Source organism: Mobula birostris, chromosome 3 (assembly GCF_030028105.1).
Source record: "Mobula birostris isolate sMobBir1 chromosome 3, sMobBir1.hap1, whole genome shotgun sequence".
NCBI lineage: Eukaryota > Metazoa > Chordata > Chondrichthyes > Myliobatiformes > Myliobatidae > Mobula > Mobula birostris.
Window position 1 is genome coordinate 84,298,307 of NC_092372.1, and position 26,562 is coordinate 84,324,868.

The window sequence follows — 26,562 nt, forward strand, 5'->3', positions numbered from 1 at the left end:
ATTACTCAAATCAGTAAATTGGAAAACAGATGTCTCAACAGGAGATATTTGCAAAAGGGGGTTAATTAAATCAAGAGAAAAAAGTCTCAGATAAGTTTTACAAAAGACCATATAGAAGTCTTTAGTATTTCAGATATTATATGTACTGTAGATCTTGAACCTTATATTCAGTTAATGGCAAGATCCGGAAGAGTAAGGTAACATTTACAAACTGACCTTTCAATGCAGGATCCTTCTATTGCTATTTTTACTCTACAATTAACTGCCTTTTTTAATATTCATAGCGCTGAAAAATCTTACTTAATTCAATTTACCGCTCCCATCTGAGCCATTTGTTGGAAATAGTGAGTGGAATTCATAAAGACTGAACACTTCCTGCACTTGGAGTAATATATCTATTGCAGTTATTATGTTTGTCCCTTCATCTACTTCTTTCCTATATCAAATTGCAACTGCACTTTTTTATTCATTTTTAATGGAAAAGATCAACAATGATCACAATTCAACTGTCAGAAAATTGATCTTCAGCTCCATAAATCCTTTGCCTAGAGAACTACTATCCCTCACCTGTTGATCTTTGACAAAAGAATACAACTCTCTCTCTCTATCTCTATTGTTTGAAGTTTGGCATGCTGTAGAAGGCTTACGTGACGCTCCATGGTGCTTGACAGAACCATGTTTTATTCGTACCTTTCAACCACATGGTTAGATCAAGCACAACGGAAAATCCCGCTGAATTTCAGAACCGCATCAACTACGCCAGGTAAAGTGAGGGAAGGCAGTGAGGAAACAAGGCAGAGCATTCTACTGTAAGGTACAGGATGAGGCAGCAGGAAGCTGGGATACAAAAGCATTAGTAATCACAAAGGAACATACTATTAATAACATTCAGTTAACATACAGCGAAACAACTACTGTGAATTATACACTGAACACAAGCAATATACATGCCTACTTGAAAGGATAGCTCTTTCCAATTGGATATTGCTAGAATTCAGTACTAATGTCACTTGCAAAATAAGTACTACCAAAAACCTGATACATCAGGGAACATGAAGGTATGGAGAAATGGGGCAGGGCAGCTTTGACTGAAAGCTAGTTGATTTTTGTTCATCAATAGGGTGCTTGTGAAGCAACAAGGTAGGAACATAAAGGGAAATAAAATAGCTTGGGAGAGAGTGTTGGTTCAGATCACAACAGTAGGTGGTGAGGGGGGACTGTGGTAAAGTATCAGTAGCACATATATTTGTACTTACAGCCAAAATGGTGAATTCCTGTAAAAGGTAAAAAATCATAGAAGGAAAAGAGAGACAGAGCGATTGCATTTATATTCAGGAAAGCAAAGAAAGCAGCCAATCCATTTGTGATACAACTCTGCAAAGTATCAGTAGTTAATGAGGTTGACTGAGGGATAAACTTGACCAATAGATTGTACCCAGGTATAGCACAATATGAAAGGGAATGTATCGGTCTAGAAGTCTAACAACTCACATGGAAGAATTGCACACCACCAGGGTAGGCTGACATAGCATTATAATAAGTCCACTTTTAATTAGTCAGCTAATAAGGTGAACTTTTCAGACAATAGCACAGCCAGTGACTTTAAATAATATTGTTTACCGTGCATATCAGGAAATAAGTTGCAGAGATGGGTGTTAAATCATGGATTGCATCAAAAAGGCTTTAATTTTCCTAAAGCTACAAAGAATATCTATAGTTGACTTCTTTTCACATATTAGTAATTTAGCTTATGGAGCTATTCCTCAACAAAATATTACTGAAGAAAAAGTCAGTTTAAATCTCAAAATCTGTTTGGAATGATAAAGACATGTAGGTGGCATTCAACCTGTTACACTAGCATGTTATTGCAACTATTCATTCACGAAAGCACACCATTGTTCATCACCCAACAAAAAAGTTCAGAGGTAAAAACAGCTGAAACGTGCAAGAAAATGTACTGTCTGGAATCAATCTAACTTTTAGTGGTTAAGCAGTAACTACACAATATTTAAAATGCACAGCTACACAGTTGCCAATGATGGGGGAGAGATGGAAGAACAATTCTACCACACAGCACTTGTAGATGAAGAAGGAATTAGAGACAGAGTTTTGCAAGAAGTTGGTTGGTGAACAGTCTGTCATAGCCTGAAACAAAGCTCCAGGTTCTGTTTATCATTGGGAGAATCGAGCCATGGAATTCCCCCACCGCTAAGGATCTGCTCATGATACCTACACTTACATCATAATATTTGTAAGTTCTTATATTGTAGCAGTATTTTATTGGTCTGCTTGAGCTTGTCTATAATAAATGCTCAGTCCATTGTGGCTCAGTAGTAGCACTCATGAATCAAAAGGTGTGGATTCATGTCACATTCAACAAAGCTGACACTCTGTCACAGTCCTGGGGTCCGCTAGAAGTTTTATAATACATACAGAAAATGTTAGAAACAGCAGCAGCTATGCAGAGAGAAACAGAGTTAACACTTCAAGCCAGAACTATAAAGAATAAACTCTGTCTTTCCACAAATGTAACCTGACCTGCTAACGTTTCCAGCATTTTCTGCTCTTAATGTAGATTTCCACCATCTCCTGATTTTTTTTTTCCATTTTCATTTAGTAATGGAGTTTCTACCTCTTGGTTGAGATTTTAGAATGTGTTACAGTACAATGTCACAAAATCTCAGAGAAATTCTCTCTTTGTCCAGGTCAATATTTATCTCAACCCCGCTAAAAGAGATTTTATAGTCATTATTAACGGACATTATTATGTGGGATTTATTACATTTTAAGCCTTTTGTTAGCTTAGACCTGGAATTCTGGGCGGCAAATTTCAGAAAACTTGTAAAGCCTTAGGAAGGGAGAAGTAGATATTTATGAGAATAAGCCATAAACTTCAAGGTTAGATCATGAGAGAGATTGCTTAAACTAGCTTAAGTTCTCATGAATTTGAAGCTTATGGATAATTTCACTTAAGTTTTCAAAATATTGGGTCAATCATGAAAAGCTGTTTCTACTGACTGGGAGTCTAAGACTACGGGCATAGTCTAAAAATCAGAATCGTGCCTTACTAAATTTAATAAGCACTTTCATATGCAGGGAGTAGATGAAATTTGGAATTTTGATTTTTTTTTTCTCTTTAGAACAATTGATAGCCATTTGCTAATTCTCAATGTGATACTGCTTTTTTTACAAAGATCTTATGGGATATTGGAAGAGCTAGATATTTTGAGCAAGGTCGCTGAACATTTCACTGATAGTGGAACAGAATAGAGGGCTCGGACAGTCTATTTATGTTTCACCTTCCTATGAGCAAGATATTTTTAAGTAACTTAATTGGGTATAACGTGTTTTAGGGTATCCAGAATCAATGAAAAGTCACCATGTAAAAACAAGAGTCTCCTTCTCTTGATTGCAATAAGTACAGAATATATTTTCAATTGTCACTAAGTTACAGAAAAAAAACTGAAGAGAGTTGTAAGCTCAGCCAGCTCCACCATGGGCACTGGCCTCTTCAAAGGGCAATGCCTCAAAAAAGTAGATTCCATCATTAAGGGCCCCCAACATCTAAGACATCCCACTTCTCATTAATAATATCAGAGAAGGGGTACAGGAGCCTGAAGACACAGGCTCAACGTTTTAGGAACAAATTCTTCCGCTCCACCATCAGATTTCTGAATGGTCAATCAACCCAATGAACACTACGTCACTATTGCTGTTCCTTATGCAATACTAACTTCTTTTAAAAATATATTTCTTACTGTAATTTATAGTTCATTTTATATATTGCAATGTACTACTTCCACAAAAGAACAGATTTCATGACGTATGTCAGTGATAATAAACCTTTTGCTGATCCGGGGATGTTTCTCATTCAGGCAGCCTCCTGTCAAACTCATAGAGGGACTAGTATCATGAAGAGTTAGCAAATTGTCGCACTTTTTTTTTCCAGAGAACTGTGTAAGGAGCCTCCATAAATTAAATTAAGTTCCACAGTCATTAATAAATTGAAGGAGGAGTGAAAACAATAGCTTTAAAAATTAAGAAAGGAAAAAGGCTAAATAAATTTGGTCAACAGCAAATAAATAATAAAATCCTACGGTGTGACCTGCCAACAAAAAATCAAGGCAAATTCAATCTCCTCAATTCTTGCCTCTCCAGTTCATTCTCAAACACCAACAAAGTGATGGAAGTATTCAGCAGTGCTATCAATAGACACTTACATGCCAATTCCTACCAGAACCACCCACTTCTAGCCTTTATTAGAGTTTAGGACAAATTTAGGTTTCCTTTCTATAAAGGTATTTCACAGAGAATGGTGTTGCTGTTAAGGCCTGTTACATATCCTTCTTGCCCTTGGGACGTTGTCAATGAACTGCCTTCTTGAAATGTTGCCATTGATGTACTGAAGATAGTTATGTATTGGGAATTCCATAATTTCGACCTTCTGGTGATGAGGCATCAGTTATTTCTCTATCAGCTGGGATGATGCGAGTGACTGAGAAGGTAACTTATAGGAGAAGGTATCCCTATGTGGCTGTTGCCTTAATATCCTCTAGATGACATAGGGAGTGAGTTTGAGGGGTTCTGTTAAAGAAACCTTGTCAAGTTACATTTATAAATGTAATAGTCTGTAATAGTGGGGATAATATCGGGTGTTTCTGGAAAGCAAATCAAATGGGTTACTTTGACAGAATGACGCAAGCTCCTTGATGGATTTATCATTTATCTAGAGAATAAATGATGCATATATCCAGAGAACTAAATATAATTCTGGCCTTTCTTCATGCTGGAACAAGGTGTTTCATTATGATAAAAATTGTGAATAGAATCACGTTGCAGTTATAAGCAAATGTACCCAACAGGAACACATAATGGAATGAAAGTCACATTGTATCAACTTCAGGTAATTGGCCTGAGACACTTCCCTGAGGAACACTTGTTGTGATGTGTTCTGATAATTGGATTCCAATAATGTCAACCATGCTTTTTAATAGCCTTTCCCCGAATACAATCCTATTTATTTTCCTATAACACAGAAGTCGGCCATTTAGCCTAAAAAGCCTTTGCTGTTCTGCAGAGGAATCCTATCAGCCTCATTTCACATTTATTCCTTTAACCTACTCTCCCACATACCAATTAACAACCTCTCCCATGGAGACTCATACTGCTATCAACACTGGGAGCAAACTACAGCAATCCTAGTATAGGTCGGATGGAATTTCTAGCTAGGAGATATCAGAATTTTAAATCCGCGCTGAAAGGTAACATAAGCCGGCAAGAACAGGGGTAATGGATGAACCTGACTTACCCGAGAGGATGCAGAAAGCTTGACTTTGAATAATTTGAAGTTTATAGAGAACAGAAGGATAACAGGACAACCAAGAGAGTTTAAGAATCAGTCAGTTCAGGGATGACAAAGGTATGGATGACAGTGGCTACACCTATTGATTGGAGGGGGTTAATACTACAGAGGTGGGATTAGTATTACAACACTATATGAGTTACTGAAGATCCCACAGGCAACATTGAATGAGCTGCAATTTTCTTCAGTTAAACACACAGAAGTCCAAAGCCTTTAGCTGAGTTGAAACTTGCTGTCTCTTGGTCTTCACATAATATCTGCCGAATCTATCATCATACAATCATCTGCTTTTGTCTGGATAATTATGTGCTGAGCCAATCCAACAAAACTCCAGGTAACTTCCTTCCTTTGATTGTAATTAACGTCTCCAAAGTAATAAGCCTCATGCTTAAGTCACCATCTTGGCCTTGTCTATCAATGGAACAACCTCTAACCAAATATGCCTTTTCAGAATTTTATGTACCTCAGATCTGGTTTCCTGTGAAACCACCATCATCATGTCCTCCAACTCTCACTCATCTCAATTTCATTATTCATTGTGCTAACAATAATTTGCCTTCAATGGATAAGCTGGTTAGAAAGGAATAGAGGATGTAATCAAGAAGAGCAGGGAGCTTGCTCTAAAAACCTTTTGGAACACTAGCTATATGACAGCTTAAGTATTGAGGATTGTTCTAGTCATCACATTACAGAAAGAGAGTGAATGGACTGACAACATGCAGGAGATGCAGTATATCAGGAAGAACAATGACTATGAGGGAAGGATGGACATGCTGGGACTGCTATATTTGGAAGATTAAATTGTAAGAAAGGAAGCTGAGGGGAAAATCAATTGACTTGTACAAAGTATGAGAAGCTCTAAAAAACGAAAATTAGAAGGACCTGTTTACCTTTAGCAAAGAAACCAAGCAGTGAGCAATTCTAAAAAATAATTGGTAAGTGGAATAGAGGAGAAATAAGCAAAGAAATCTAAAAGAGATTAGAATTCACTGCCTGAAAGGGTGGCAACGATCGGAACCCTCATTATTTTTGTTAAATAACATGTGTTTGTACTTAAAGCCATGATCTGTAGGGCTGGAGCAAGAGGGATCAGGCTGTATATCTCTTTTTTTGCAGCCTGTTGAAACTGATGTCCTCTTTCTGTATGGCATATTTCCTACAATTTTTTTGATTTTTCTGGAACCCTGGAACTCCATGGAAGGCTTCTTCTGTTCCTTTAAACCCCTCCTTGAACTCTCCTTGAAGCTACTGATCATTTTTCCTTTGAAATTGCTTCTGTTGAATGTCTCAGGCTACGTATCCACACCATCAATACAAATGTAAGGTCTATGATTGATTAAACTAGTTTACTTCCCTTACACTTTAAAGCCACTTGGAATGCATATCTCACTCGTTTCTCGTGGCTTGCTGACTAGCCTTGTGGAAGTCCAAGGGATATTCCTGTTTTCAGGACTACTGCCTAATCCTAAATTTTCCAAACCTCAGTGGGCTAAGTAATTAGGCTACACAAGATGCTTTTCCCAGGTTTAATTGGATTTCACCCCTTCAAACGTACACTTGAAGTAAACTTTACTCCCTCAATGGTTCCAAAGATTAAGGGGTAGGCGACAGATGACCAGGATTTCTTAGACAGTGTTAAGTGTAGCAACTTTCTTTTGAAGCAAAAATATATGACAAGTCTGGGATGATTAAAATAGCAACAAAACCAATAGTCAATAACCATGAACTCTGAACTCAGAAGCATGGCAACTGCATAGCTGAGACAAGAAGCACGGATTCAGATACTTGGGTTAAAAGGTTGCATGCACAATGTCTGTAGGAGTTCAATCACTTTGGGAAAACAAGGATAAAGACTACACTGCTGTCTATCAGGGAGTATGACCGGATTACTACAGCATGCAATACTCCACTAAATCCTAAAGGAAATCCATAGCTTGTCAATCCTGCTGCCAGGCAAACCTACCTGGAATGAAATACTGTTCTTTAGCTACAAAAACAAACAAAAAAGAGAGAAAAGACAGAAGAGATGTACCTGAATGTTAGCAGCTGAAGGAAAAAGGAACATTTTATTTCATATTACATCCACAGGTTCCAACTAGTCAACAATCAAGCAAACTGCACAAAGATGACCTGTTGCAGTTGGCATCAAATCAGGAAAACAAAAGTTTGAAACGTTGCTAAAGATCTATAATACAGCAGCAAAACAGACAAATTTTCAAAAATTCATTGAAGCGGGTTCCGGCTAGAACTGTACATAATCACAGAGTGAAGTTCAAATAATCCTATTACCTGAGCAGCGGAACTTCTTGCTCTTGATCTGCCCGATCCTCTTGTTTGCCAGGCGGCGAGGACTAGTGCAGCGAGCACCACTTGTTTCAATGGGGTTGGCGTGGAGATAATCCGCAAGCCATTTCAGGTGGCAATCACAAATAAATGGGTTCTGAGCCAAATGCCTTTTAAAAAGAGCAAAAAATAAAAAGGAAAAAATTACCATGCTTTCCGTAGGAACATAAAATAATGCAAATACCTTTTCAAATGGAGCAATACACCAGTCCTGACTAATGGTTCCGATCGTTGGTTACAGCTGTAATGCATTTTACTGGGACCTGATGCAACAAGAATTTACAATGTACGAGTTATCATTCAACACACTGACTGGTGGTCCTGTAACACCTTCAAAGCTGTTTATTATCTGAATAGATGAGACATGGCAGAATTGCATTCCTTCCGAATGAATTATTTAAAGCCAATTATTGTTGTGAAGGCCAACATTACTTTCATTTCTAGAGGTGTAAAATGTTCATCGTTCATTCAAGATTCAGGATTGCTTCTTGTCATTTCCTGTACACAAGTGTAAAGGAGAATGGAATAGTCGTTATTCCAGATGCAGTATAGCACAAAAGGTAAAAAAAAATACAATAATAATAATGAAAACACAATAAATATAAATACAGAAGATAAATTGACTGCATGTACATAAGGTGACAGACAGGAAATAATAAAGTAGAGGAGTTGTTCATGGGTAGAGGTATTGATCAGCTTTACTGCTTGGGGAAAGTAACTGTTTTTGAGTCTGGTGACAATAGACAATAGACAATAGGTGCAGGAGTAGGCCATTCGGCCCTTCGAGCCTGCACAGCCATTCACTGTGATCATGGCTGATCATCCACAATCAGTATCCAGTTGCTGCCTTATCCCCATAACCTTTGATTCCGCTATCTTTAAGAGCTCTATCCATCTCTTTCTTGAAAGCATCCAGAGACTTGGTGGTCCTGGTGTGGATGCTACACAGCCTTTCTAATATTATTCCCTCTACGTGGACCAACCATTGCCCTAAGCAGGCAATTTTTACATGACCTGAAAACTGCGCGGCACTTTAAATGCTTTTTTTCATAATATGCATACTATGAATATATAAAATGAAAACTGAAAAACTGAAAAATCGACTCAGACCCTGTATAACGCCACCCCGCATAGTGCTGATTCTTTGCAACGTGGTTATTCAATTCTTTATTGAAATTTTATTCATTCTGAACAACACTTAAAGCTTCTCAAGAGTGGCTGCCATTACAGTAAACATTCAATCAGCCAATGAGAGCGCCTTACAGCCAATCGCGTATTACTTCACACTCTGCCTCCCCTGTGTGTGCAAAAGTTCTTGCTCCCTCACCAATTTATTCCATTTTTCCCCCATAATGTCTGGAAAATGGCCTGCAACTTCCAGTGATGGTCGTACATCCAAGATGTCTAGGAAATCTTCGGAAATCTCATCACAAAATTCCTCAGCAATAGCATCACCTCGATCACAGAAATCATGGATCAAGTGATTTGTCTCTCGACATGATTTCCTGCTACCGAGAACTGCTTCATGAGAGGAAACTTAAGAAAAAGCAGGCAAATCTTGATGCCTACTTGAAGAAGAAGACAAAGTTAGAGGAGGACCCACAGGCTGGTCCCTCGTCTAAGATATAACCACTACCCACCTGCTTCCCTCTGCTGCTGCTGCTGCGATGCGTGGCTGCTCTACTGATGTACAGGTTAGGCCTATTTGCATGTTTGTTACTCCACAAACTACTGTGTATACATAAAATAATATATAATGTATTTCAGGTATCAAGCACACATGTCCATTTACGTAGTGTTATAATGACACCTTTGATCTACATAGCGTTGTACCTTTGAGAAACACATCCTCAGCGTAGAGCAGGGTCTGAATGTCCTTTTGATTTTATTTATCAATTGAAGGGTATAATGAAGTACAGTACAAGGACTGTAAACATGTTCTGTAAACATTTTCTCGTCTTTATTCCAGCTACATGGCAACAAAGGCTATGTGGGAGCATTTCTCTGCACCCGCACAACCTAGAGGTAACAGTGCTGGTGGAAATGGGGCAAAGTCTATGAGCAGGGTTTAGTGGAATCCTTCATGATGTAACTGGCCCTTTTCTGGAACCTTTCTGTATATGCCTTACTGATGGCAGGTAGGCTGGTGCCTGTGATGTAGTGGGCAGTTTTGACTACCTTTTGAAGAGCTTTCCAGTCTGCTGCATTGCACTGCAATATATTGCTAACTGGAATTCTATGAAAATCTATATAGCAAGCAACACTCCAACACTATGAAGGAAACTGTTACTTCGGGAAGGTAGAAGTTATGATACTGAATAAAACATGAGTTGTTGTTATTGGGGCTCTGTGAATGCAAATTTAAGACAGGCCTTGCTGGAAACCCTAAATAATGTGTAGCGTCCTCGGTACCAGGAGACAGAGACCTAACAGTTTTGTTGGAAAGCTTTCTGGAAAGGCGTAGAAATAAGACAGAAAATGTATAGCATATAGAAGCTAATGATCTAGGAAGCCGCATGATATGATGTACAATGCACTAAATAGCAGAACAACCATCTCAGGATTAGTACTTTCCCAAGTTAGATTAGGAAACCAGTGCAAAAGGAAGGTTTAACATTTTAAGTGTTTTCAATAGATTCCAGGGAAAGACAAACTGATCAAATGAAATACGATTAACCGAAATTTTCAAAGGGAAGAAGGACACTACGGTGGCTGACAAGTGAAGTCAGAGCCAAAGTAAAAGCAAAAGGGAAGGCATACAAGGAAGCCAGACCTAGTGGGAAGATAGAGCTTTTAAAAACTTGCAGGAGGAAACTAAAAAGGTCATTCAGAAGGATAAGATGAATTATGAGAGGAAGCTGGTAACTAATATCAAAGAAGATACTAAAGGCTTTTTTAAGTATATAAAGGGTAAAAGACAGTCGAAGGTAGATATAGGACCAATACAAAATGATGCTGGCGATATTGTAATGAGAGAAGCAGAGATGGCAGAGGAACTGAATGCGTATTTTGCATCAGTTTTCACAGTGGAAAACGTCTGCAGTATACTGGAAATTCAAGAGTGTCAGGGAAGTGAAGTTTGTGCAGTGAAAATTATGACTGACAAGGTGCTCTGGAAGCTTAATGGTGTGAGGGCGGAAAAATCTCCTGGGCCTGATGGAAAGCACCCTCGGGTTCTGAAGGAGGTAGCTGGAGAGATTGCGGAGGCATTAACAATGACCTTTCAAGAATTGATAAATTCTGTCATTATACCGGACTACTGGAAAATTACAAATGTTACTCCGCTATTTAAGAAGGGTGGGAGGCAGCAGAAAGGAAACTATAGACCTGTTAGCCTGACATCAGTGGTTGGGAAGTTGTTGGAATCAATTGTTGGGGTGAGATTACGGAGTACCTGGAGGCACATGACAAGCTAGGCCAAAGCCAACGTGATTTCCTAAAAGGAAAATCCTGCCTGACAAACCTACTGCAATTCTTTGAGGAAATTACAAGCAGGGTAGACAAAGGAGATGTAGTAGACGTGGTGTACTTGGATTTTCAGAAGCCCTTTGACAAGGTGCTGCACATGAGACTGCTTAGCAAGATAACAACCGATGGAATTACAGGGAAGTTACTAGCGTGGATGCAGCATTGGCTGGTCAGCAGAAAACAGAGAGTGGGAATAAAGGGATCCTATTCTGGCTGACTGCCGGTTACTAGTGGAGTTCCACAGGGGTCGGTGTTGGGACCATTGCTTTTTACGATGTATGTCAATGATTTGGACTACGGTATTAATGGATTTGTGGCAAAATTTGCCGATGATACAAAGATAGGTGGGGGAGCGGGTAGTGTTGAGAAAACAAGAGAGCCTGCGCCTGCAGAGAGACTTAGATAGTTTCGGAGAATGGGCAAAGAAGTGGCAAATGAAATGCAATGTTGGAAAGTGTATGCTCATGCACTTTAGTGGAAGAAATAAATGGGCAGACTATTATTTAGATGGGGAGAAAATTCAAAATGCAGAGGTGCAAAGGGATTTGGGAGTCCTTGTGCAGGATACCCTAAAGGTTAACCTCCAGGTTGAGTCGGTTGTGAATAAGGTGAACGCAATGTTGACATTCATTTCTAGAGGTATAAAATATAAGAGCAGGGATGTGATGTTGAAGCTCTATAAGGCACTCGTGAGACCACACTTAAAATGTTACGTGCAGTTTTGGGCTCCTTATTTTAGAAAGGATATATTGACATTGGTGAGGGTTCAGAGAAGATTCATGAGAATGATCCCAGGAGTGAAAGGGTTACCGTATGAGGTACATCTGGCTGCTCTTGGGCTGTATTCCCTGGAGTTCAGGAGAATAAGGGGGTATCTCATAGAAACATTCCGAATGTTAAAAGGCCTGAACAGATTAGATATGGCAAAGTTATTTCCCATAGTAGGGGATTCTAGGACAAGAGGGCATGACTTCAGGATTGAAGGATGTCCTTTTAGAACTGAGATTCGGAGAAATTACTTCAGTCAGAGGGTGGTAAATCTATGGGATTTGTTTCCATGTGCGGCTGTGGAGGCCGAATCATTGGATGCATTTAAGGCAGAGATAGATAGGTTCTTGATTAGCCAGGGCAACAAAGGGTATGGGGAGAAGGCAGGGGAGTGGGGATGACTGGAGGAATTGGATCAGCCCATGATTGAACGGTGGAGCAGACTCAATGGGCCAAATGGCCTACCTCTGTTCCTATATCTTATGGTCTAAATTGAACATTAATCAATGTCTGACACTGAATAGTTGGAGCAGATTTAACCTAGAACAATGCAAAGCTTCAACAAAAAGAGCTTGGCAAGGGGGAAAATATAACAAAACCGAAATCAAAAAGCAAACAAAAATGCGGATGTTGCTGATTTAAAATAAAATAGGAATGCAGAGAAGGCAGCACCCGTGGAGTGAGAAACGGAGTTAACATTTCAGGCTGACGATATTTTATCAGAACCAAGAAAAGTTAGATAGCAAACATGTTAAAAGTTGCGGAGAAGGGATACAGGTGGAGAGAACAAAGAAAATGTAAGAGGGTGAAGGCAAGAGAGACTGCATGAGGTGAGGATGAAGCAAATCTGTTACTTAACGATCATCTGTCACCAAGAAATATTAATGAAAGGAGATGAATGAAAATTGGGAGAGAAAGTAAAGGGGGGAAACAACTGAAGGTCTGAAATACAGATTGAAGAAGCAAAGCACTGCAGACATTAGAAATGAAAAAAAAAGAGAGAATCAAGGAAATACCTTTCTGTCTCTGGCCCCTTACTCTAGTTCAAGTTAGACTGGTGTAAACCTTTGCAACAGAACCTCACCTTCTGACCTGATACATTCCAATCCCTAAGATTTATCACTGAAACTAATAATTCTAAATAACCATCTCAGGTACTGTAATTTGAATCAGAAAGGACCTGTCAAATTGAAATGTTTATTGTTTCTTTCTTCACTCAGACTGCTCCAGCTGGAAAAGCATTTTTTTGCTTTTATTAGTAAATCAGTACTAGCTGAGGTAAAAAAAACACGTTCTAGAATTTAGATCAAATATGATCATGATAAAGGCAATACGAAAGAGGGCAATTTATAAAGGAATCTGTGTTGTAACAAATGAAAAAGATAAATTGGATAAACAACAAAGGAGAGATGATTTTGTATGCAAATACTATCAAAGGGGAAAGGTTAATCAAATACATTAACTCTGCTATAATATCTATCAGAGAGATGTTGTTCTTTAATATAAGCTGAGGACTAGAATGGTAAGAATACAGACTTTTCTAAAGGGAGAGAACGGGTTTTATATGTTAGGAGTTTCACATTCCACTTGAGAAAAGCCAGAAATACATACAATGTCTGGATGGCACGCAGAGGAGCAAAAGTGCCTTTGGCGATGGTCTGTAACTTGTTGTCGTACAGGGAGAGGAGGTTTAGGTTATGGAGATCCTGAAAAGCATCCACTCGCAGACAGTTAATCTTATTGGCGTTCAGCAACCTGTCAGAAATAGAAATGACATTGTGGTAAATACATAAACTCCTTCTGTTTAAAATGGCAACAATTCCAATCACCACAAAATTCACAACACCTGGTCTCAAAAGGCTTCAAGCAGCTGGATGGTCATCATTCTTCCACATGTGTATGCGTTTTCACAAAATAGTTGAGCTTTTATTTCTTGTTATTACAGTCTTGACATTTGAAATTTGACATATGACACATGACTTTGCTCCTGCATAATTGGTACTTTGCTTTTACATGCCAGTTGTTGCATACAGATGACATTAATGATCATAAAAGTGAGGGAGCTAGAAAGCTCATTTTGCCTCACAGTAGATTTTGACTGCGCAGAGGAATAAAACAGGGGATACCAATTCAACAGTTCATTTAATGCATTTTCCTATTATTTGAAAAGAATATAAATTAGAATTGGTGCTAAATAGAGTGTCAATTTCCTTTCATCCATTTTACACAATTGAAAAAATCTGAATAAGATCGATATATTCCTGCTACAATTTTAGTTAGAACAGAAATATAGGGGTTGTTCTCCTTGGAATAATGAAGGTTGACAGAGGGTTAATAAAAGCAACTATATTAGCTGATTTCAACATGGTAAAGACAGAAATGCTGCCCCCATTTGCAGATAGTTCAGTTATTGGGAAGGGCAGATTTCAGAGATGATACATGGTGTAAGAGGGATGCAAGGGGAAAAAATGTAAAGGATAAGGAGGGTCTGGTACACAGTACCTGGAAGGTAATTAGGGCTTTCGAAAGGAAGCAGCTAAGGTGCATGATGTAGAATTGTATAGGATTGATGAGATTGCTCAGCTAGGAGCTAGAGCAGACCTAATCAGCTGAACAGCCTCTTACTGTGTGGTCACCATTTATGGCTCTGCAGTGTTCACTTTATTGACTGCGCTACATTGAAATGAGTGGCGTTTTACCCCAACTTCACTCACTAATCAGGAAAGCAATGGGAATGAATGGAATTCAGTGGACTCTGATTTTATATTCTGTCCAACATTACTATTCACTGAATTCAATGAAGTAGATGCCACTCTCTAATAGATAAGATGGTTTAAGATTTCTCCTATATTATCCATCTTTTTCTATTGTTATTGCCCACCTCAGGCTTGGTCAATGGATCAAAGTTTCAGAGTTCTCATTTAAAAGCATGCCAAATCCACCCTCTAGCAGCATTGTGGAAGGACATCCTGGAGTTTTACTGAGCAAAAACAAATCTCAGCCTTTCACAATCTCAATCTAAATCTCTGTTGGGGCTGTGTCCTGGGTGATGTTGGAATTAAGATCAGTAAGTGTAATGAAAGAAGTTTTTAGAAGATCAGGCAATTGTGAGCTTTGGGGAACTGACACAGAAAAAGAGGTAAGCCCTGTGACAGGCCAGCCATGATCACACTGAGTGGTGAAGCAGGTTTGAGGGACCTACTCCTGATCCTATTTTACTGCGCTCATTCAGAGACTTCTCAAATAGCTTTCTGAGTTGCAGAAATGCAAATGCAACAACCTTCCACAGAAGTCTAGAAGAGCTGAAAAGAATTACAGAAGGGGTTTTGCTTTTTGACGGTTATCTTTCAAAGTGTGTTGGAAGTTTCAATGGATGGTTTGCTATCAGAAAATCTAAACTGCAGATGAACTGCTCCAATGTTCTATGCCAACATAAGCCACATCACCATTGTTTTCCTCTTGTCTGTTTTCTTACAATGTCCGGAAATCCCTTTTTAGATAGCTGGTGTCAAAAGTGGCTTCAATAACCAAAGCCTGTCTAATGTGGGGTATAATGACGAATGCAACTGTAAACTATACTTAACCAATGTTATTTATTTATGGATTTTTTTCCATTATAGTTTATCAAGGAATGTTTGTAACTTTCAGGATCCCACTGCAAGTTTTCAGTTTCCACATTGTGAAATGTTGCCATATCTAGATGGATTTTAGATTTCAGATATCCTCTTTAACCTACCAACAAGGGTGCAGTTCCACCACTGTCCATGCACCCCCATCTCCCAATGTGTCTCATTCTCTGTAAAAAGCAGAATTACTGCCTACAGAATACAACTGTGTTCTGTGAAATATTAAACTTTCTTCAATTCAGTTCATGAAATCATTTACTTTTTGCAGTATCTCCCAAAAGGTTATGCCCTTAATCATAAATTTACGGTAACACAAGCTTGTTGTAGATAATGCCCAATAACCACATAATTACCAGAAACCTTTGGTTATCTAAACTTCATTCAATATGATTATCTTTACCAGTGACAAAGCTTCCAATGATTGGAAACACATTGCTGAACACCAGCCAAACCATAATGAGTCCGCTGCATGTGGCCCATTGCAAGGGCATGACTTTGGAAAAAATGATCTTTGAACAACAAACAAAACATAGTTATTGTGTTTATTTACGTGGCATTGTGGGTTGAAGGATGATCCATTCCTCAGTGATGGGAAGGTTTGTTTGTTGATCTTTATACGAGACAATAACACTGGTCTCACAACACATCTGTAATATATGTCTGCAGAGTAGGGCTGCAGTATACTATATCATGTCAGTTCAATATTTTGGCTCTTCCTTTGAGAAGTGCTGTACTGGTATGAAGACGAATACCACCATCAGGGTGGAGGAGCAACAACTTAGATTCCATCTGGGTACACTCTAACCTGATGGCACAGATATCGATTCCGGTAAAACAAATTTTCTCTCCCCCTCCTCTCTTCTTCTATTTCTGATTCTGGCCTCTTACCTCTTCTCACATACCTATCATTTCCCCTGCGGTCCCCTGCTCCTTCCTCTATGGTCCACTTTTCTCTCCTATCAGATTCCTTCCATCCAGTCCTTCACCATTCCTACACACTGGCTTCATCTATCACCTTCCAGCTATCCTCCCTTCCCTCCCCACACCTTTTTACTTTGGCACCTTTCTCCTTCCTTTCCAGTCCCAAATAAGAGTCTCAGCCCAAAACATTCACTGTCTAGAGCCATAGGACCATGGAGAAGTAGAGCACAGAAACAAGCCTTTGTCCCATCTAGTCCATGCCAAACCACTTAAGCTGCCTACTCCCATAGCACTGGGACCATAGCCATCCATGTACCTACCAAGTTTCTCTTAAACGTTGAAACCGAGCTTGCATTCGCCACCTGAGCTGGCAGCTTGTTCTACACTCTCACCACCCTTGAAGAAGTTTCCATTCATATACCCCTTAAACATTTCACATTTCACCCTTAACCCATGATCTCTGGTTGTAGTTCCACGTAACCTCAGTGGAAAAAGCCTGCTTGTATTTCTCCTATCTATACATTAAATGACAGAATATTGTAAACTTAATCTTCATTTCCTCATTTATTTCTCGTCAATGTCTTTTTCCATAACACACTGCCTTTACTGGGTCTCCTTCGTTAGACAAGAGAGGGAAGAGTGAACCACTATTCTGTCACTGACTAACCCACTTTCTCCCAGTAAGAGATTGGACCACATCCTTTTACATGCTCTCCACAGTCAAGCATCCCATCCATCAGAACAGCCAATTCAACTTGCCTAAGAAGCTCTGCATCATAAGTCGGCAGCCTCAGCTGAATTCTCTGCTCATCTTCCTGGAAGCTGCTCATTGAGCAGAGAATGTCCAACTGTATTGCTAGACTGACCCATTCCATACAGTCCTTGTTATAATCTTACCCACGACTGGCTAGTCACAGGCTGATTCTACATACTATTATTTGAAATAATCGACCCTTATTAGCTACAAGAAACAACATGCTGATAAAAGTGAAGGAGGGACATGGAGGTGGCATACGGATGCCACTTTGGTTAGAGATGTTTATCGCCATCACAAGTAACTTGTCTTCTATGCTTGTGCAGATGGTACAGTCCTGGTATGAATTGCTTTTCAAACCACCGGATGAGCAGTTTTTTTTTACTGAGATCAACTCTGTACAAGGGGAGTGCAGAGTGATTTTCATAGAATCTGCATGAAACACTGCTGCTATTTAAAGCTGTTAAATGCAGCGTTTCTCCCTCCTCCAAACCTTGGCAACGATGCATCATCATTCCCGCTGCTTGCTCTGACAGTGTCTGATAAACATATCAAATTCTTTCATGCCTCACCGTTCTGAATCTAAGACATCCAGTAGTGCCAGGGTCAACTAATATGACAGCTTCCACAATGGGATCACTGGCAGAGATTGGGAGACGAGATTCCTCAAATTTTCCACGCTTGCTTTGTGTACTGTAAAAAAACTCACTGGAAGTAAAAGTGTTTTGACCTCTAACCAACACTCTCCACAGGATATACCCATTAGTCCGTTCCATTCTGAAGCAAGCCTTCAGAGCCTCTTTGGTTAAGCAGTATAATTCTGGCTGTCATATTCTCAAGCCTTCATTTCCCTGGAGGATGATCCTAATGGTCTGCACTCATTGTATTTACCCTGCAGTCAATAGGCCTGAACAAATTTCATTGATTTGTTTTGAAATAAAATATCTCATTGGTCCATCATGACACAGCTCTGTGAATGACAACTCCTCAAAAATAAAGTACAAATTTTAATGCATTTACATTTGTTAGGGAACCATTTTACCTCAAGGTGAAGGTAATGTGTGGAGCTTGTTCAGGAATAGTGATGGTGTGAAGCATAGCCTGCTGTAGTAACTCCCTAATTTCAATGTTCCACATTAGGCTTCAATCATAATACCGGGACCACAGATAAGACTGTAAAGACCTTAAGGCATAGCAGCAGAATTAGGCCATTCAGCCCATCGAGTCTGAGCACAGCTGTTTTATTTTTCCCTCTCAACCACATTCTCCTGCTTCCCCCCTCCTATCCTTTGGTGTCCTGACTTATCAAAAATCTATCAGCCTCTGCTTTAAATATATCTAATAATCTGTCTTCCCCAGCAGTCTGTATCAATGAATTCCACAGATACACACCCTCGGGCTAAATAAATTCCTCTTCATCTTTGTTCAAAAGCAACATCTTTCTATTCTGAGGCTGTTCCCTCTGGTCTCAGGCTCTCCCATTAATCTAAGTATCTTTTCTACATCCATTCTATTTTTCAATATTTGATAGGTTTCAATGAAATCTCTGTAATTCTTCTGAACTCCAGCGAGTACAGTCCAGAACCATCAAACACTTCTCACACAATAACCTTTACATTCCTGGGATCATTCTTGTGAACCTTTCTGTATTCCTCCGCCATGCCACCATATTCTTTCTTAGATGGGGGCCCCAAAACTGCATCCCAATACCCCAAATGTAGACTGATCAATGCCTTATAAAGCTTCAGCATTACATCCTTGCTTTCATATTCTAGTCCGCTTGAAATCAATGCTAATATTATATTTTCCTTCCTTACTACCGACTCAACCTTTATTGAATCCTGCATGAGGTGGTACTGGGTTAGGAGTAGGACTTCTTTAGTATCAGTGGGAAGTGGAAATGGATTTGATGTTGACTGGCAAAAGCGGTGGTACAGTGGGCTCAAATCCTGACCTCGGGCGTTATCTGTGTGGAAATTGCACTTTTTCCCTGTGACTGAGTGGTGTTCCTCTAGATTGCGAAGTTAATGGGCCACTGTAACTGCTCCTGGAGTGTATACAAGTGTTCAGATCAGGGATGTTGGTAAAACAGGATTCGTGTGTATGGGTGCTAACTTGGTAGTCCAAAGGGCCTGTTTCTGTCCCGTTATACCACAGTTCTCAGGAATGAAGGAAACTCAGAGACAGAGGAAGAAACACTGTTCTCCTTTGAGGCTTAAAGAGGAAAGAATATTCAACCCAACCCTCAAGATGGCTACAAATAATGTTATTTTACTCACATCATGGAACCTCTAGCAGATGTGCTTTGGCGAACTTTCACTGTCAATTCACAAGACCGTAAGTCATAGGTGCACAGTTAGGCCTTCAGCCCTTTGAGTCTGATCCATCATTCCATCATGGCTGATTTATTATCCCCGCCCACAACCCCATTCTCCTACCTTTTCCCCTGATGCTTTCATATTTGAAGGCCTTGTTTTCCAGTACCTTACTAAACACAACAAAATTACGAGGCTCCATATTAACCTCTGATATACTCAAACAAGAGCACCACCAGGGAGGTTTCACTGATCTTTTAACAACTTTGCCTCATTAAATTTGAACCAGGTTGAAAATGTGTGTTGCCCTGATTTGATCTCAGAGCACTCCTCTCCACCTGTTCTACTCCAACCAAGCAAGAGGACATAACATTGAGAATTTTGCCTATTATTCTTGCTCAAGTAACACTAAGTTTCATTTAGACTTTAGCTGAAATAATAATTGGAACATGGGACCATCATGTTCAGTGGCTTAACTCAAGAACACTCCTCACTTTTCAACTACATTTTGCTTGATAAATAGGGGATGCAATAAATTAACATCACAAACATCCACCCTCCTTCCAATATGTCAGTCTTAACTGGCCTCACACGCACTGCCAGAGGAACTGAAGTTATAGATTGCAGGAATTAACTTCTACTATAAATTTATTTTTAAAAGAAGTTTGACCATCTGACAGCAAAATACTTTACCAGATATGTCACGTCATTTCACTACATCCCACAAATAGCAACAAAAGTCAAATATAGAATTGCTTATTATCAACTCCTGTAAGTATTCAGCAGACCATTGGTCTCCATGGAGGACAAAGCACAAGCTAAGTATCTGCAGGTGTACAAAAGGAGTTAATACTGACGTTTACATCTGATGTTAAATATTCTTGGTCTGCATGGATTGATCGAACCCAGGCTGTGTTCTACCTGTTTATCTTCAGGACTGAAATGCCTCGAATGATATTGAAATGAGATGACTGCAGAAGGGCAAAACTGAAGCTGGCAAACTGACCGCACCAGCCCACATGTAAACTCCTTGTATATAGAATTCTCATGAACTTCTGATGACAACCATGTACGTGGCTAGGTATCAATCCCTGGGTGGGAATGGATAAATGGAATAGTGTGCCCCATATGATAGTGGAGAGGCTTCATTAACATTATAGCACCTTGGCCCTGGTAGTTCAGTATTCACTCTCCGCTCAGCCTAAAGAGCTGGGTCATGTGCAGGAAGTAGCTGCAGAGATGTTAAGCTTCGTCAGGAAGAGGTGACCAAGAGGAGAAACAAGCTGGATTTCTCCCAGCCCTCATGAAAAGTCATAAAAAGAAACTTATGCCAGGTCCTTTTCAAACCTAGCCATTTCTCCCAGAGCTTTTGTCCAGGGTTACCTGCCCTCTGACACTGGCTTCCACAGATGGAAGGAGTTTTAACAGAATGTAGAAATGCTGTGGTGACAACTTTCCCATTTTGGTACACAAAGGTAAGTAGGATGTACTTACAGCAACTGCAGAGAGAAGAGTCCCTCAAAGAGGCCTTTTGGCAACTCTGTGATTTTATTTCCATAGAGCACACTGGAAAGGAATTAGAACATCTGTCAGTCAAAAACTGTAAAGAAACAAACACATGTATTTTCAATGTATTTTTTAAACTTGTGAAGTACTTCACAGATTTTGTTTTTCCCCTTAGGGTATTTGTGATCTATGTGTAAGTCTGAAATAGGAAATTGTCCTATCAGTTAAATTAATTTATTGCATTTAAAATACATATGTTCTCAGTTAACAGGTTTCACTGGCAAAACTGGCAGTTTCTGTTCTTTGCTAGATCCTCTGAAAAACACTGGGGATCTTCTTCCAGAATTAATGTATTTTATGTTCTTAATGGTATTCTCATAGAACCAGGGAGCCTGGTGTGAGAGTGAAATCACAAATTGGTGGGGAATGCTATGAGTGGCACGTTTTTTTTTGCAAATGGATTATTGCAACCAATAATGAGGAATCTGTTGCTACACTGACAGAAAGCATGAAGTCAAGTTAAGGAACAATCTGTGTGAAAATGGCAATCTAGACAGAATACCATGAAAGATGCTGTAACTAAGTCTCCTACACGTTGTGTAGACTGTAGTTTTATCTGCTAAAACTGAAATTTGCACTTGCCATTGGCTGAACAGTGCTAGTCATACATAAAAAAGTTCAAAGGAGTGTGGGATAGTGATGATAGCATTGAAACTTGCCAACTTTCAGTTAGCATTCAAGGTACTGGACTAAAAAAGCAGTCACTGGTTGTGTATTGTACAGGGCACAATATTATTATTGTTGTTATTAATAACCTTTGCACTGTAACCATGCCTACTTGTGAAATTCAGCTCAAGTTTAGAACAATTCTATCTGTTTTATTTCTGAATTTTCAGTACCATTTTTTAGAATCTGTTTCACACATCTCGTGCAAAGGCGGTTTCTGTTCCATGATAAAAGTACCTTGATTTACAAAAGAGTGCCTGCACTTATCCACATATTGATGAACAGGGAAGCCCAACATTATGCTTGCTGTTGTTTCCTAGATATCAGTCCAATGCATGACTCCTCACGGAACCCAGCATGGGAGAGGGAAATGGTGACAATCCCCATGTGTCTACTCTACAAAATCAGATTGAGTGACTTTCACGAGGTTGGAGCTGACAGAAGATTAGATTATCTATTGATTTTAATGCAGAGACAAATGTAAAACAATTACTTCACATTCTTTCAATTAATAGCATAGAAGATTTATAGACAGAAAGGAGGCTGGTTGCTGAATTTCATCACTATCTGGTATGCCAGAAGTGCCTTATAAGTTATGGGCAATGGTTCAGATTAATTAGGGTTCGGTTGCAATTCTAAATTGTTGAAGAGAGGTTTTGTATGGTGGAGGAAAGCAAAGAGAAGACCTCTGCTTTGCAGAGGTTGACTGTAAAGCCATTCCTCTCATATGTTTCAGTGAATGAATTGATGACAAGTTGAGCCTCAGCCTTCAAATGAAAACATACTGTTCAGCCTATAAAGCCAAGGGCACCCCAATGTGCTGCATGTAGGTGATGCTTGTGTATGCACGCATACAGGAACTGAGCATCATTTTGGTCAGTAAAACATATGCCAGAATAGGTCTGAAACACAATGCTTCTCAAGTCTCTAAAGCAATTTAAAATGCAACTTTACACAGTACAATGCAAATCTCTTCAAGATGTTGCACAACCATCTAAATTTAGCCTATTCATTGGATTGTTGCTGGAAAAGTAAAGGTAACCTATTTACTGAAATCATTGACTGATCGATATTTTTTACTGATGCATATAGGAAAAGTGGTCCTGAAAAGGAATCATTCGTTGCTACATCTATGACCAGTCTATTGAAGAAGATGGGGGTGAGGGGTCACTCCCTCCAACAAGCAATCACGTCCTTGTCAAATGCAGCAGAAGAAAGCAGCAATTGGATTTGGATTAAAAGGAAAGACACCAACTGGACTGCAACATGAAGACAGGAGGGTGTGGAACTGAGAGAGTGTATATTGGATGCCAGGTAGCACCGTTGTGCCCTCTGGAGACGTTGTGGGCTTATCAATGAAACATCAAAGAAGGAGGGTGCCCACCTGATGACCCCGATGTCGTACCTACCCTCCCTCCTCGTCACCACTCCAAGCCCACTGCCAACATCGAGAGTGCCAACTTACCACAGGGATTGAAACATCAAGTCCTAGTAGCTCTACTCTACTGTCACCATCTACAATCTGGTCATCTGTGAATTCTCCAGAACCTAATCACAACCTTGTTAAGTGTCTTTGTTAAATTAGACTTGGCAAATCAATAAAAATAATGTTGTCTAAAATGGCTACAAGTGTCTCTGAAGATTAAGCTGTGATATTATGACTAGTTTGCAAAGGAGGCTATGTCAGGGATGATGGGCCAGTATATACAAAAGTAACACTGGCCTTTTTTTCAGTAAGTAAACAGCAGTGAGCAGAATTTGCCTGCTATGTATTGGGAGTACAGCTACAGATTACAGGCAATGGATAATGAACAAAAACAAATACCAAATGCAGCACCAAGTCTCCAGGGCTGTTAACAGTTTGCTTTGTGTGTGTGTTGATGACATTAACTTTCACAGAACATCAAAGCAGCTGTTTTCAGTCCCTCTGAGACTTTGGTCAAGGAAATGCCAATATGCAAACCATATCCGCCCTAGTCTTGCCTCATTAATGCGACTCCATCAGTAACGTCAATGAAAATAATTTTCAATTGGTTGCAATAAAGGTCAAGCATAACTTAAAAATGTGGTAACTAAATAATTTGTGCTTTTTAAAGTTTCAAAACCATGTGTCTTTTGAATTGGTGCTCATCTGGTCTATTGTCAAGCTTCCAGAATTAAAGCTCTATTAGAAACTGAGACGGGACTCTCAATGGCCTACAGTAAGTCTGCCTTCTCAGTGATGAAAGCATTGTGACCCATTGGCTGAGTGGTGGTGGTCAGACAGAAAAGGGTTCATCGCAGTGCGGGATGTGTGGCATTGAAACTTGGCGACTTTCTGGAAATATTCCAGGTACTGTGGTGAAAAGAAAGCAGTGCAGAGTTGTGTATTGTACACGATCCACAGGGGACCCCATTTGTCATAATCATTGCTTTGTCTGGCTGCATTCCTGTACCACTTCTGGCACTTGCATTCTCAACTTCATTTATAAGCAGGCTCGGGGGGGGGGGGGGGGGGGTCTGCAGGTTGGTGGGGGTTGGGGGAGTGTTGTCCTGGAGAGGGATGGTGAAGGGGAAAAGTTAGCCACTTTTCCTGTAGGGTCCAGGGATAGTAAAGTTGAAGTCAATACTGATAGAGGCAGAAAGGGAGTGGCACACTGGCTTACTTACAACGTACCAGGTGATATTCCCCAGAACATGATTTTACCCAGCTGACCACCGAGGACCATCTGCACGAGCCTACAAGTTCATCTGTTTTAGCTCCGTAAATGTGGGTTAACAAACCTTTCCAAATTCCCTTTCAAGTTGCAGCAGGACCATAAGCGAGGCCAATTTGATTTTCTTTGATGGGATTGAAACTATCCCCAGACACAAGGCAAATAAAACTCTGTTTAGGGAACAGCCGATTCTTTTCTCTCAATATGTAAATACCAAGGCTTTATTTGACACAGGTCAAACACTTTATTCCTGCCTTTGGTCCATGAAGATAGGTGTTTGTTTCAGCTGTAATGGCAAGGTGGCTGAAGTACTGGATATTGGCTCATTTCACAGCCAGCTTCTGTTGCAAGGTATATTAGGATGCATTCTGAAAGCTCTGCAGGAAAGGAAGTGTATCACCTTACCATGGGAAGTACTTGAAGGAATCATTTTTAAACCGCAGCAATAAGGAACTTGCCAGCACACTACAGACTAAATCTCTGTGGTTTTCCTCCAAACTCGGGAGCTTGAGCAAGCCTCTAAAGGATAACGAATGGCTCTTTTTATTTGAACTGGTTTTTACAGTATTTACAAGTGAAAGGATTTGTAATCAGCAAGATGTTCTCTTTTGCTGTGGCTTATTCTTACAATTGTGTGTGCATGAGACCTGCTACAGAGGAGCCTGACACAGGCCCAACCACTTACAAATGGGTCTGCAGCTCAAAGACCTTGCCTGTGCATAACATAAAAGCTGTCCAATCAATAATTGTTCAATGCATTAAAGAGAAAAATCTCCAACTTCTTCATGAGAAGATTTTAAAAAGACTTTGGAAAATAAGTATTTTGATTAATATACTCGCCTCGATACAGACAACATGGTTTCAGATTCCTTTGGGCAATGCCACACGGTGAACTGCAAAGCTAGGGTGTGGGATTGTGCCTTCGGTGTGCCATGCAATAAGCTCTTGATTCCTGCTGTACTTACGCACGTTCTCAGGAAATAAATGAAGGGGGAAGTCAAACCAGACTCTTTTCTTCAGGAACTGTTAAACAATATGGGCAAAATAAAGAATGGGCACTGAAACACTGTCAAACAGGACAAAGGCACATTGGCTTTTGTTCGACATCCTCATTTTTTATTTGGAAAAGGGCGCTGTTCAGTCCATTTTATTTTCAGTCTGTTCACTGCTCTCTCTGTCTCGTCTCTTACTTGGCCTCCATCTCTGTGCTTGTTCATTAACAATTTTCCTTCAATGCAAAATGTTTCCGTGTCTCCTTCTCTTAATGCTCTATTTTAATGCCAGGAGCCTAAAGCACTAGTGCTTCCTCATGCAGCTCTGCATGGCAGTTGGCGAAGGAGTGACCCGCTCCATATTAACACCAAATGTAAGACAAACCCAACCAGGTCTGAGCACACTGATTTGTTCTGGAACATGGCGAGTAGCAGTTGCCCGTTTCTTCACATTAAAATTCAGAATAGAAGATGAAAATTTCCCAAATGGCAGTTCTTATCACAGAGAACTGCATAGTGGACACATTCTGCTTCCCCAGCGTCGATGTACAAGGGAGAAGCATTAGTAATGTCCTGGAGAGAGGTTAATCCCTTTGTAAGAGGACGGGAGGGAGAAATGAATCAACAGTACAAATCCAAAAACCACGCTAAGCTGGGCTGCCACCAGTTCCCTTTCATGTTGGCTTGCGTAAAATTCCCCCTAACCTCAGGCACCAGCCTGACTAAGGCAGCGTGGCCACCAGGATGCTGAAGTTATTTCTAGTGGCTTGCAACCTCCTTTAGCTTTGCTTAGATATGTGATGAGAAATGCTCCTCTAATGCCCTAGTGGAACAATAAATTGTGCAGTGAGATCTGAGCTAGCCTGCTTTCCCACGCTTTCACTCTGACTTTGATTTTTGAAGGCCTATATTGCATTCAAAATTTGGCATCAAATTAGTTTAATTCAAAATAAATAGAATGTACATAACTGTACTTTAAATCTGAAATGGTCATATTTGGCTAACAGCTTGTCAAACATGTACATAATCTTGTTTATGATGTCTGTGTGTAATTAGCATAAATTATAGCTTAGAACAGAAAAGTA

The 26,562-nt window shown here is 39.8% G+C and overlaps 1 protein-coding gene across 4 annotated transcripts in view; it reads right to left on the reverse strand.

The window, feature by feature from the left end:
* The window catches only part of slit2 (slit homolog 2 (Drosophila)), a 455,515-nt gene that overhangs the window by 101,075 nt on the left and 327,878 nt on the right, over positions 1-26,562 (reverse strand). For 2 of the 4 annotated variants that reach the window (XM_072252964.1, XM_072252961.1), the window contains 5 exons: positions 21,052-21,123; positions 13,553-13,696; positions 7,652-7,815; positions 7,326-7,349; positions 1,257-1,274 (listed from right to left, as the gene is read on the reverse strand). In XM_072252964.1, coding sequence (XP_072109065.1) covers positions 1,257-1,274; positions 7,326-7,349; positions 7,652-7,815; positions 13,553-13,696; positions 21,052-21,123 — 422 coding nt within the window. The remainder of the gene's footprint in view (positions 1-1,256; positions 1,275-7,325; positions 7,350-7,651; positions 7,816-13,552; positions 13,697-21,051; positions 21,124-26,562) is intronic. The other 2 variants (XM_072252962.1, XM_072252963.1) reach the window with 2 other exon arrangements.